The 13,697-nt window shown below is 40.9% G+C and overlaps 1 protein-coding gene across 1 annotated transcript in view; it reads left to right on the plus strand.

Annotated features, from left to right (window-relative positions):
• LOC146567624 (uncharacterized) overlaps positions 1–11,730 on the plus strand; it is a 31,291-nt gene extending 19,561 nt beyond the window's left edge. The window contains exons 5-6 of the mRNA XM_085287557.1: positions 8,071–8,667; positions 10,142–11,730. Coding sequence (XP_085143683.1) covers positions 8,071–8,667; positions 10,142–10,717 — 1,173 coding nt within the window. The 3' untranslated portion in view covers positions 10,718–11,730. The remainder of the gene's footprint in view (positions 1–8,070; positions 8,668–10,141) is intronic.
• The last annotated feature ends 1,967 nt before the right edge of the window (positions 11,731–13,697 follow it).

A 13,697-nucleotide genomic window follows, 5' to 3' on the forward strand; every position in this document is an offset into this window, starting at 1 on the left:
GTATGTGAATTTTTGCGTGTATTCTTATAATTGTTAACTTCGTCTTTTACCCCTGGCTTTGTGTGTTCATGTTCTGTTGTTTTGTATACTTCATCTGTTCGTATGTTGTATACTCATTGTTTCTTAAATAAAGTTTTAAAAAAAAGATACTCTGACCCGTAACTATCGTAAAACGCTTCGACCGGAAGTAGACACCTTTCGCGCATGCGGGGTACCGATCGGTAGTGATGGGCAGATGAAGCCCCATGAAGCACTGAAGCTTTTCATCCAATTGGTTCACCCCAACGCGAAGCTTCATGAAGCTTCATTTGCTCTAGTAGGACACCTACTGGACGTAAAAAATAATAGCTGGCATGAATTTGAAGAGTGTGGCATTTTGCACACAGCCTGTAAATGTCAACAACAAAAGGAGTGTGTAAAACATGTATATTGTAGTGATGCAGTATACTGTGTATATTTATAGTGGCAGTATGGAAAATGATTATTTGGAAATGCTTGAAATGGAAATGATCATTTACTGTGAGGTGAGGTGTGGTTGGGGTGTGGACAGTGGTTGTGCTTTTGTAACGTTGAGGTATGGACAGCTACACACTGCCTGTTCACATTTTATTCTGTAAAAACTAAATTTTCACTGCTTTTACGACCTTTTTAGTGGGGAGAACATAGCTGGGATTTAATGATTTAACAAATCTTTTGAATCCTTTGTCCTCCACAATGCTAAATGGCTGTGAGTCCTCAATCACCATGCTGACCAGGTCTTCATCTATTTGAGATTGTTCTCCTGAGGAAAGACAATAAAGACAAAGCACAAATATAAATATCACACACGTAACTTATAACAGTTGTATAATATTGTTATATCATTTAGTAACATTACTGCATGCTATATTATCATGACATTTGATGGCTCACCTGGTCTTGCTCCACAATCGGTGTTCCCCTTATTCTCATGCAAAGCTCTGTAGTGCCTAAGCATGGATGAGGTGTTGTTGTTATATCCCAGCTCCCTGGCACATAGCAAACACTTCACCTTGTACAAAAGTAAAGACAGCTTAACATAAATTGTATTGCACCATCAGTATCATGACAATACGTCTTCTGTAGAAATTTACATACCTTGTTGGGAGGAATAAGATCAAAATGTTCCCACACAGGGGAGGACATCCTCCTCTTCTTAGCTGGCTCCATTCTCTCCTGACTTTCTCTCCTCACTCTCATAAACCTCCAAACGGTCTCCAAACTCTCTCTAACCGCAACTCTCCATCAAACACCCACATTTTGATTGAAGTCTGAGGGGTTTATATCGCTGTCATATCTCGCGGCAAAGTTCGAACCACTTCATGAACCAGTCACGTGGTACAGCCGGGCAGCGAGGCTTCGGACGTCATCATTTTCAGCTCCTCCCATAAATGAAGCAAGCCTCGATACGCGCATCACGGAAACGCCCCCTCCATTACTCGACACACGCTCCGAAGCCTCGATACAGAACGTCCCATCACTACCGATCGGGTTTCCGGTACGGATCGGGTAGTGATAACTCAGACGGAGCTACCGTTTCTTCCTAAGCGAGTAAAAGAGTGAATTTGGATGATAAAACAAACTAAACCAGCGTTTGGATCGATATCTGCATCGATCTGCCCACCCTTGTCTCCTGGATCGTAGCTGAGATCAGCGTGAACCACGTGGGTCTCTGCTCCCTGATCTGTTTCCTGTGTTTGGAAAGAGTTGCAGCTTCATCGCGGAGTTTCTCTCGGTTTGTGGGCTCATCTAAAGGTAAGCACCGAGCTAACTTTACTGTGAGTTCAGTTCATGTTGAGTTTAGCTCCTGAATGAGGTCTTCTGCTGCTCTCCTCGGTGTCTGTTCACAGTTTATTGTGAACACGTTGAGAGAAGAGTGAGAGAGTGTTTGGAGAAAAACACCAACTAACCATTAGCTCAGCATGCTGGGAGAAGTTGGAGCAGAAAAGTCTTTTCATTGTCCCTGCAGCTGTTTTTCTGCCTGCACCAAACCTCTACAGCCTCATTTCTATTTGAAGTGATAACAGGAAATGGATGAGAGCGATCTGCTGCAGTATCAGGGTCACAATAAACTTTATTGTCCAGCTGCTGTGGATGAACACATGAGAGGAAATGAACTCCTACAAAGTCTCATTTTAATGAGTGTGGCTGCTGTAAAGTGATGCACAGGAAGATGTTAACAAAAACTAATGAAACAGAGATGAAAGTAAACAGTGTTCATATTTGAAAGCACAGAGAATAAAAATATATTGTGGTGGTTAATTTGCAAGAGAGTGTGAAGAATGTAATAATGTCTTCCTGTGTCAAACACAGCTGCAGTCAAAGCAGGAAGGAAAGCACTGAAACCACTGATCAAAGCCCATTAATCAAAGACCGCTGATCAATGGCCATGAGTACCATTCAGAGAGTTGGGGAGTCGCTGCAATCTCAGCATTTGATCAGTGGTTGTTGATCAATGATCATGAGAATTTGCATATTAATGCTCAATAACTGACCTCCCAGCCCATTGTTCCTTCAGTGGTGCTCGTTTCAGTCATTATGCAAATGCACTGTTGAAGATTGAGGAAAGCTGCAGTCAGCTGAGACTGAAGAAGTCACTTGGATGAGGGCCGAAACGTTTTTCCTACTGCAAAAGCTACGTCCAGATGAACAGAATCAAAGTTTGGGGAATGGTGGAGGTGGTGGGACTGGGGGGCTGAAGGAGTTGAAAGTGTGGGGTGGGGGAGTAACAGGTCTGTCCCTGTTTGTGGAAACCACAGGAGGAGCTGTTCAGGCTGTTGCTGGGTGTGAATTGTTGGAGTCTTTAAACTTGTAGTTGCTGTTTTCCAGACTGAAGCAGAGTCGTTAGCTGAAAACTGGTTTTAGAGGTTCATTCAGGACACCTTCTCAGGCTCTTACAGCCTTACCTGTATCATAACAAAGTGTATAAACCCCAATCCACCTTTAACATGGTCCTTCTCCCAAACCTTCAAATAGGACTTTCTGGCCCTGTCATAGTAAAGGGCTGCTTAGAATATTAGAGCCAATGTCACAAAGTTCCTCCTGAAGTATAAGTGAGTGAGAGAGTTTCCTCACTTTGCAGCACAACACGTCTCACAAGATTTCTACAAGCAATCAGAGTGAAATTTGTACTTTGTGTTGTCAGATGAACATATGAGACACTTTGACTCTTCAGTGCAGTGTGGAGCCTAACAAAGATCTGTTTTGTGTCCCAGCTGATCAGCAGGAGGAGAAGAGTCTGACGGAGCAGCAGAGGAACATTTTCAGCCATCTGGACTCAGCTGAGTCACTACAGAGGAAACAATGAGCTCAACACAGGAGGTGAGGAAAATATCACAGTTTCACCAAATAATCAGTCACGTCTAAAACTCTCATCCTCCCAACCTGTTATATGACTGTGTTGTATATTATGTTGTTTTTTAGAGACCACAGCACATGTTAAAATCAGGAAGGTTTATTCATCAAAATTATTAATAATCAAATAGACAAAACATTTTTTTCATCATCCCCAAAAATACACGTTCAAAGCACCACAACAGCAGCCCGATATCAGACAGAAGCTGTCAGCTGCGCTCTGTAGAGTGGGCAATTATAATGAAGCTCTATATTGTAATTTGTAGATTCAAGCTGCTCTTCACATTTTTGGCCAGCAGATGTCACCAAAGAGGACTGTGTTGAAAAGCTTTGAGTAATGAACCTTTTTCAATACAAGCTTCAGTGTTTCAGAAAGCTTCATTTGGCCATCACTGATATAAATAATATTATAGAAATGATCAGAGGAGGCAAAAGTACATTTACTCTATACTTAAGTAGAAGTACAGATATTAGTGTTATAAATACTTCAGTAAAAGTATTCATTCAACTTCTGTACTTAAGTAACAGTGAAAAAGTACAGGCTCTGAAATGTAATCAGAGTAAAAAAGTAAAATTGCTCCTTGAAGAACTTTTTAACCACATGTTTTTTATCCAAAGTTAACTGAACCTTGTGCTTTATTAATGTAATAATAAAATAAGATTAGTAGATGAAGTACAAACTATTTATTTCTAATAAAGGTTCTCTGTTTGAATCAGTTAAGTAGAAAATGAAGGAAAATAAAACATGTGTGTATTTTCTGTTGCCTACACTGTAGAGGGTGACTTTGCCTCTAAACAGGAACATGAGCAGGGAAGAGGTTAAAGTGGGATTGAGCAGGTGGGAACCCTAAAATCAGCTGTAGTGGCTCAGCGTGGGGAAAAGAATCACAGCTCACAATAATTTCTGTTGAGAGCTCCAGTAGATTTTCTTAAAGTACAGGCTCTAGACTAACTTTTTGCCATGGGCGTACCGGTACGCCTAACTTTTTAAAGTTAGGCGTACCGGCACAAAAGTTAGGCGCACACAAATTATATAATAATTTATATAATATAATGTGTTTTTCTGGATACACTGTGCTTTTTCACCTTTCAAAGATTGATGACACCGTGTCAGAGCACTGGCTATGAATTTCAGAAGGATCAGGCCTTAACTTAACAGAAAAGTTATCAATAGTTCTTTTCCTATTACAGCTACATCCACTTCTGTCGTGCCTAGGCTGCTCACTATGGCTGGGTATCATCACTGATTTCTATAATCCATTCGATTCCGGTTTTCAAAGTCCCGATTCGGTTCAACTTAGCCTCAGACAGTCAGAAATATTATAATTCTGATCATTTATCAGTACTGATACATGTGAGACTTCATCAGAATTGTGAGCATCACAGCAGATGCCTTTGTGTCAAAGTAACTGAGAATAAAACACAGAAAAACATGAAGGAGATTTTTCTGGTCTGGCTTTTTATAGCAGATAACCTTAAAAATATTCTGCAATATTCTGCATATAAAGTTTAAATTACTTCAGTATTGAACAACAGAAAAATTAGGCTTTCTTGTCCGAGGTCATTTAAGTGAAAAAAAAGAAAAAGACAGCGCTGTAAACAACGGTAGACTGCTGGGTAATAAGCAAATGAATAATACAGAAAACAGAGATTGGAGACGGGAAACTGTTCTTGAAGTACAGAGAGAGACAGAGAGAGAGCTGTGCATGAAGTGTGATTTTAATAGTCGTGGATAGGGATGGGTATCGAAAACCGGTTCTTGTTGAGAACCGGTTCCCACTGTTTCAATTCCTTGGAATCGTTCGCCACTTTTATAAACGATTCCCTTATCGATTCCAGTCGCCCCGAATGACGTCATCACGTTGAGTAGCGTCTTTTACCCAGTAGGAAACACGGCGCCTGAGCGGCACAAACGCTCAAAAGTTTGGTTACACTTTATGAGAAAGGATGACAACAGGGCAACGTGCAATACTTGCAAAGTAGAGATTTCATCAAAGGGAGGAAACACTACGAACATGCAAAAGCATTTGCTCAAAAAACACGCGATTGCGTTCAACGAATGTCGTGTTTTTGATCCGCTCCGGACTAGCGAAGCTCAACCCAGCAGCAGCGGTAGCGTTTCCACGTCCTCTCCCGTTAATACTGCAGGTAACTAATCAATTAGCATTGCATATTATGTTAGCGCGATTTACCTTATTACAAAACCTGCTATTACTGTGCGTTGCATTTAGATAACCATTATGAGAGAGACAGAGTCTGGCTCAGATGCTGGCAGTTCTCGCTGCAGTCTACCGGTAGCGTCTCCTTTCAGGCAGGATAGACGAATGTCACCGAGCAGTGTCTAAGTTTGTGGTCAAAGGCTTGCACCCATTTGCCACAGCAGATGCCCCCGATTTCACTTTGGTAAGTGAATGTGTTTAATTGTAGGCAGGGACATTACTGGATATTCTTGTGTAATTGCTACAGAATAATTTATGTTAAACTTTGTTATTGCTACAGGAGAATATTTATTTTATTATTTTACATATACATTTTTTTTCCTGGGGACCCTGTGACACCCCATTGAAGAGCCGTAGGCTGTGGATCTCTTAAGATCTCACTGTTGGGTTTGTAAGGCCATGTTACTCCTAAATTTCTATCTTGTTCAAAGAGAACATATAAAACACAGTTCTAAGCTAATCGACTTTAGTGTTCTCCTTTTTTAAAAAAAGAATCGATAAGGAATCGAATCGTTAAACAGAATCGAAAATGGAATCGGAATCGTTAAAATCTTATCAATACCCATCCCTAGTCGTGGAAGCAAAACAGAAAAATTCATGACGACATTGATCAAATGTGAAGCGCAGTTTGCTGCTTCTTTTGCTGCTGGCTCGGTGAATTTTGGTTGGAGAGAGACAAAACCTGCAGCTCAGAATCTGCGCAAAAGACGTAAACACAGAGCTCCGACAGCGTGTCCGTCTACGGGTCGTCGGGTGAGAAAGCCGAGAAAGACGAAGGTGATTCTGATGCGTCGGGTCTGTGTTTACGTCTTTGTGTGGAATCCGTGTACCTGCTCTCATTTGCTGTTTGGTTGTTGTTGAAATGGTTTTGTGAGCTTTAATCTGAGAATCTGGTGTTTCTGGCAAAACACAGTTATATTTAAAAGTCGATTCAGGATTTAATGATTTGATATCGCTTTATTCAAGCTACTCACCTCCCACTTCCACCTGCACTTTCAACTGGACCATGGCCAATCAGAGAGGTCCCGCCCCTTACTATCTCTGATTGGTTTAGTCCACGATAGGGGCATAATGTGTCTGTTGTTGACCACAGGGAAGGTTGCAGAGATTTTTATTTTATTTTTGTTACCCGAACAGTTGGTCGCACAGGTGCAACCAAATTTTTTTTTTTTAGTCGCACCACTGAAAAATTTGGTCGCATTTGCGACCAAATTGGTCACACTCTAGAGCCCTGTTAAAGTACAGGCTGCTGCTCTCTGTGGATGTACACAACTGAATTCAACCAGATGTCAGCAGATGTTTCATGAGCTGTCCTGGCTGATTTCCATCCTCTACACTGACCGTACACTGTCTTTATATTAGACACTATACTGTTGGTATGAAGGTGGAACTCAGTGAATGAATGTCAGCATCATGAGCTTCAGTTTAAATGAATCTCTGCTACACTTGATGTAATCTAACTGTGACATGAGCACCACAGTCACTGTGCACCAGTCACACACTGTTCTTTACTTTAAATCACAGTTCAGCAAACGAACCTGTTTATCCTGCACTAACCTGCAGAGGATCTTCATGCAGTCTTTAAATAACACAGTTAATCTGCCTCAGATTGTTTTTCAGCATCTTTCACTATCTGGAAAAACACAATGTCACATGTACAGACCCAATATCTGATTTCAACACATGAGGACTTGCATGTAAGCTTTAATCTCCAGTTGATCAAATCCCACTGAGCAGTCCTTCCCTTTAAATCTAACCTCTCTTCTTCCTCTCCTGTCCTGTGTGTCTTATCTTTCTCCATCTCTGAGTGAAGTTAGCTCTCTTTCTTTTCTCTCCCTGTGATGTGCAGCAGCTGGACCTTTAGCCAGCAACACACTGTGAGACAAACTGCACACAAACAGTTTGTGTGTTTGCTGATGTTTGTTGATAGAAACGCTGCATTTGAAATTACCTGTTTGTTCAGGTGCTGTGCAAAAAAGAAAGAAGAACAACGTCTCACTTTAACTCCTGACTATGACTCACAGTTTTGCCTCTTTCATCTCTTTTTATGTTTCATACCCTGGTGATTAGTACACGATCAGGATTGTCTTTCATGTGTTACTTTTCAGGCTCAAATCGGTTTGATGTTTGATGCCCTTAGTGATGAAATAACTCCCCTCAAATTCCTCAAACCAAAAGTAAAAAGTCTGTTTTGAAAATGTAATGAGTAGAAAGTCTTTTTTTTCTGTGGGGAGTAAAAGTAAGGAAAAAAAGGAAAAATATTTTAGAGTGTTTGAACAGTCATGAATTATTTTTAACAGCAGGTTGGATGTAATGTGTTAGAACTACCAGCAGGTGGGGATAAGAGACCTTTAATGTGTTTGGTGCCACACTCCACCTTCAGGTTTAAAACTAGTGTTAATGGAGGGAGTTTGAAGGTTGAGTTTGTTCCACGACTGCATTTCACTCACTGCCTCTGTTTGTATCTCTGTCACTGCAGGACCAACATGGAGCGAGAAGTCAGCGCTCTCAGGAGGCCGACAAACCTCACAGAAGAAAGGGAGAGAAAACATACAGCTGTGACAAGTGTGGGAAGAAGTTTACTCTGAAGGAGTCACTAAAATATCATCAGGTCATCCACACTGGAGAGAGACCGTTCACCTGTGACTTGTGTGGAAAGTCTTTTTCCTGGAGGCTTTCCCTAAAAGCACACCAACTCATCCACAGTGGAGTTAAAGCGTACAGCTGTGATCAGTGTGGCAGAGCTTTTACTCACAGTAGCCACTTACAGAGTCATCTAGTTACCCACTCTGGAATTAAGGCATACAGCTGTGACATCTGTGGGAAAACTTTCAGCCGGATTGAGAGCAGAAATACACACCTATGCATTCACACCAGACATGATGTGTACTGCTGTGAACAGTGTGGCAAACAGTTTATAACCAACACGCAGTTACAACAACACATGTTTACCCACACTGAGGAGAGACCTTATAAATGTGACCTGTGTGAGAAGACTTTTAAAACTCCATATCACCTGAGACGACACCAACAGATCCACACCAGAAAGAGACTCTCCAAGTGCAGTTACTGTGAGGTATGTTTTTATATTATATTTTTATCTTGTCATTTTAGCCTGACTGTTTGGAAGAACTCTGCTCATTAACCCTTTAGAGCCGATCGGAGCGGGAACGCTCTGTTATGCGTAACTATTTTTAAATCCCGGTAGCACTGCAACCACGTAAGCTAGCGCAAAAAATTTTTTTGCATATGAAACCGGAGGAGTTGTACTTACATCTGATGCCATCAGCTTGTCCTCGGTCACGGTTTCCTTCCACATAAAGCTTTGCAAAAACTGCATAAAAAGCGCTTGCAGGAACAAAAACATAATATTCCAGAAACACGCTTTGCCGGTCCGATCAGCTGTTCAAAACACTTCCTACGTTGGAATAGACGTCAGCGCGAACTTTTGCATTTCCGCCATTACCTGGCCGAAACCGGAAGTGACATCATTTTCGCGGAAATGTAGTCTTTTTTGCGATCAGGGCCTCAGGGCCTATACTGCTCTTTTTAAAAGTTATCTTTGACTTTATGACTTTCTGTGTCGTTTCTGGGATGCTTAGGACTCATATTGCACTGCTGGAAATACTTTATTTTGATGCATATGCTGCTTTTTTTCAAATTTGCAGTATAATATTTATTTTCGTTTTTCCTGCAGTGTATAAAAATTGGTGTATTTCAAAAATAAAACTATGAAGACACTCAAAATAAATTTCCTGTGGTGGGAAACTATTTTGTGCAACTTTTTTGTATTTACAGTTTTGAGGGATAAGCCTCTTAAATTTCTCTAACTACAAATATATGTTAAAAAATCAAAAACGATTTTCAATTTTTTTGTAGTTTATTGCACTTTTTTGCAATTTATGTAATTACTATGCACTTAATGAATACATATTATTAAAATCTGGGCTATAATGGTTGTATTGATGTATAGCAACTTGAAATGCTCCCAAAAATGGCTCCACAGCATGTAAAAATATAATATAAGCTCTGGCGGACTTGGTTCTATGGTAGGTCTTAAAGGGTTAAACTGTCTCAGCTAGAGGTGGGTTTTGATAATCGATTTACCGATTAAAATCGAGTCTGGCTTGGATAACGTGACATCAATTCATTAAAATCCTGAATTGAGTTTTTCAATATAATTTTATTTTTCCCAAAACGCCCGAATCTCAGGTGAAACCTCACAAAATTTTGACAACCACCAAACAGCTCAAACAGTAAACTAGAGGAGGTACACGGATTATGCACAAACCGCAGACCTGCGGATTAGAATCAGTGAGTTGTCGCCTTTCTCACCTGACAGCACGGACACAGTCGGGGCTGAAAGTTTGCAGCTCACTGATTCTGATGTTTCGGCAATTCTACTGCATGAAAAAGCAGCTCTGAGTGATTATTCAGATTTTCATTTCAGTTATGATTTTGTTTGTTTTTTATTTGCTCTTTATTTCAGGCGACGTTCAGGATAAAAGTGTTGAAGGACTGACTTACACCGTCTTTGTGTCTTTGTTTAGAAGCAGAGCGACACAGATGGATCCAGTTCTCAACCCTGTCATCACTGTGGTGGTGGGAAAGACTTTCGTTGTGACCTTTGTGGAAAAACTTTCAGTCACCAATACACCCTAAAAACACATCAACGTAGACACACTGGAGAGGAACTGAAATACTGCAAAGAATGTGGGAGAAGCTTCCCCACATTAAGTGGATTAAAACAACATGAACGGATTCACAGTGGGACAAAAAAGCACCTCTGTGATCAGTGTGGGTCATCTTTCATTACTGCAGTCGACCTTAAAAGACACAAACGAGTCCACACAGGAGAGAAACCATACAAGTGCAGACACTGTGACAAAAGCTTCTCACAATCAGGTAATCAAAACAAGCATGAACGTACACACATGGAAGGAAACTACAGCTGTGACCAGTGTGACAAGAGCTTCAGGAATCTCAGTTCATACTCCGACCACAAACGATCCCACGTTACTAATAAACTCTTTCACTGTTACCAATGTGCCAAAACATTCACTTCATTGTCTGCTCTGTGCAAACATCAGCGTGATCACTCAGGGCTGAAATCACTCCCATCATAGTAAGATGCATGTCAGTGTCATCAGCTGTTTTATATTTGAGAAAAAAGGTTGAAAGATCTTTAAAAAAAATTTATTTTTCCTTAAACTTGCTGTAGGTATTAAAACTTATGATTTTGTGTTTAAGATGTCGAAACAATTAATTTTGTGAATTCATTTTTTAAAGTTGTGGTTTCATTTGCTCAAAGTTCATCAATGTTTTCCTGATGCAAGGTGGGATGGATCCATGCTTTTATGCTGTTTAAGACAAATTCTGAAAGCTGAACGTTGCAGAGATTGAGACCCATTAGACCAGGCAGCATTTTTCAATCTTCTATTGTCCTGAGCTGTGGCCTCAGTTTCACTGGAAGTTGAACCCAAGTACGGTGTCCAGCTGTGGACTGGTCCATGGACCCGCCTGTCCTCCAGGAACACAAGTACACATCCTGGACAGGGAGGAACGCCGGTTTGAGACCAGAGTCAAGGAGACCATTTACGTCAAAAGGGAAAGACTGAATCAAGGAGGGGGCCTAAGGGGACTTTTATTTCCTTTGCAACATCCATTTAAACACAGACAAGTAACTGGACTAAGCACAGTAGGAAATGGTTTTCCCCTTCTCATCAGCAACACCTGGACAGAATTACCCTTGACCTTAAATAACCCTGTACCTACCACTGCCATAACCAGTACATAAAATGAAATACAACCTTCTAGTAGTGTTAAAGACAGGGAAATAAGAAAAATGGCTCCTACACACCAACTCCTAATTACATGAGGCAGAGGACATAGTAATTACTGAACTTAAAGGAGCCATGATGAATTCAGCTTTATTATGTGATAAGAACAAGTAGTCTGATGTCCTGTAATCATGATGACGCTAAAATTTGAGATACAATAAAAAAAATATACGTTTTTCTACTAGGTATTGGTTCAGTATCGTCGATACTACCCTGAATTTTACTTGGTATTGGATCAGAAAGGAAATCAGTGGTATTGCACATCACTGGTCATGATACATCAATACAATATGCATAAGATGGCAAATCATGTTTTATTTATACATCATTCTACCAGTAATCTAGTTCATTAGTTTGTAGCTTCACAAAACAAAATAAAAAGGAATTTTTGCAACAGGTTTTTCAATCAATTTTGTTAATTTTGTTTCCAGATAAGAGAGGCCAGACCTTTCTTATCCTCTGTGTTTAATCTGGACCTTGGGACAGCTAAGAGCATCTGATCCACAGACTTCAGTGATCTTACAGGAGTGAACAAATTTAAAAGATCAGAAAGGTTTGAGGGTCCTAACCTATGCAACGCCTTAAAAACACATAATAAAATCTTAAAATGAATTCAAAACCTAACTCGCAGCCAGTGTAAGGATGCCAGTACGGGAGATATATAGTCTTGGTTGCATAAAATAAGATAACCTTTATTAGTCCCACGCGTAGGAAATTTGTTTTGTTACAGCAGTGGACAGTGCAAAGTTGCATAGAAAATTTTAAGAAAAAACACTGGAATAATATATCCATGAGATACTGTACACAATAGAATAGAATGAAATAATACATGCAATTGAATAAAATAGAATACAAATACTATTTACAATTGAGTATAATACAACGATGCCAGAAAGAGTATTGCACATGTGTGGATGTGTGTGCTTAGTCAGTTGAAGTCTTTGTTGTGGAGTCTGACAGCAGTGGGGAGGAAAGACCTGCGAAATCTCTCCGTCCCACATCGTAGGTGCCGCAGCCACTGAAGGAGCTCCTCAGTGCCGTCAGAGTCTCCTGCATTGGGTGGGAGATGTTGTCCAACAGGGATGACAGCTTAGCCACCATTCTCCTGTCACTCACCACCTCCACTGGGTCCAGAGGGCATCCTAGAACAGAGCTGGCCCTTCTGATCAACCTGTTCAGTCTCTTCCTGTCCCCAGCAGAGATGCTGCCGCCCCAGCAGACCACACTGTAAAAGATGGCTGAGGCGACCATAGAGTCATAGAAGGTCTTCAGGAGTGGGCCCTTCACTAGGGCCCCGGAGAGCAGCCAGTTGGCTTTTCTACCTTTAAAACCCTCCTACCAGCCAAATGGCTTTTAGCTAGGCTTTAGCTTCAGCCAAGTGGAAGCTAGGCTAGTCATTCATATGTAAATTAGGTTGTTACCTGGGAATTCTGGAGGGAGGGGAGTGGGGGTGTGTGAATGAGGGGGTGGGGGAGCTGCTAAAAGCTGTGAACTTCCTTTTGTGTTCACTTTGATGCATTCTCAATCATCCAGGGAAATAAATCTCCAAAAGTCACCAACTTGGAGTGTTTCAGTTTGCCATCTTAGGGAGAAATCAACACACATGGGTGTATTTCCTTTGTTGCTGCGATTTATTGATAAAAACAGTACCAAAAACCAACCATTTGTACACATATTTACAAATAATAATAAAAAGTGAGTGAGTACATTTCAACATTTTCAGCAATCACTCACAATTCTGGCACTGCCATGGTATCTGTAGTCTGCATTTACCACATGTGTATCTGTAGCAGTGAACACATCGCACAGTGGCATGACTGTTCTTGCATTTGTGTTTGACCTGACACATGGCTCTTTTTCAATTCAATTCAATTTTATTTATATAGCGCCAAATCACAACAAAAGTCGCCTCAAGGCGCTTCATAGATACAGAGAAAAACCCAAAAATCATATGACCCCCTATGAGCAAGCACTTTGGCGACAGTGGGAAGGAAAAACTCCCTTTTAACAGGAAGAAACCTCCGGCAGAACCAGGCTCAGGGAGGGGCGGGGCCATCTGCTGCGACCGGTTGGGGTGAGAGAAGGAAGACAGGATAAAGACATGCTGTGGAAGAGAGACAGAGGTTAATAACAGATATGATTCAATGCAGAGAGGTCTGTTAATACATAGTGAGTGAGAAAGGTGACTGGAAAGGAAAAACTCAATGCATCATGGGAATCCCCCGGCAGCCTACATCTATTGCAGCATAACTAAGGGAGGATTCAG

Source organism: Mchenga conophoros, linkage group LG9, assembly GCF_057382185.1.
Source record: "Mchenga conophoros isolate Kocher_MC1m ecotype Shallow Benthic linkage group LG9, M_conophoros_male_GT1.1, whole genome shotgun sequence".
Classification (NCBI taxonomy): domain Eukaryota; kingdom Metazoa; phylum Chordata; class Actinopteri; order Cichliformes; family Cichlidae; genus Mchenga; species Mchenga conophoros.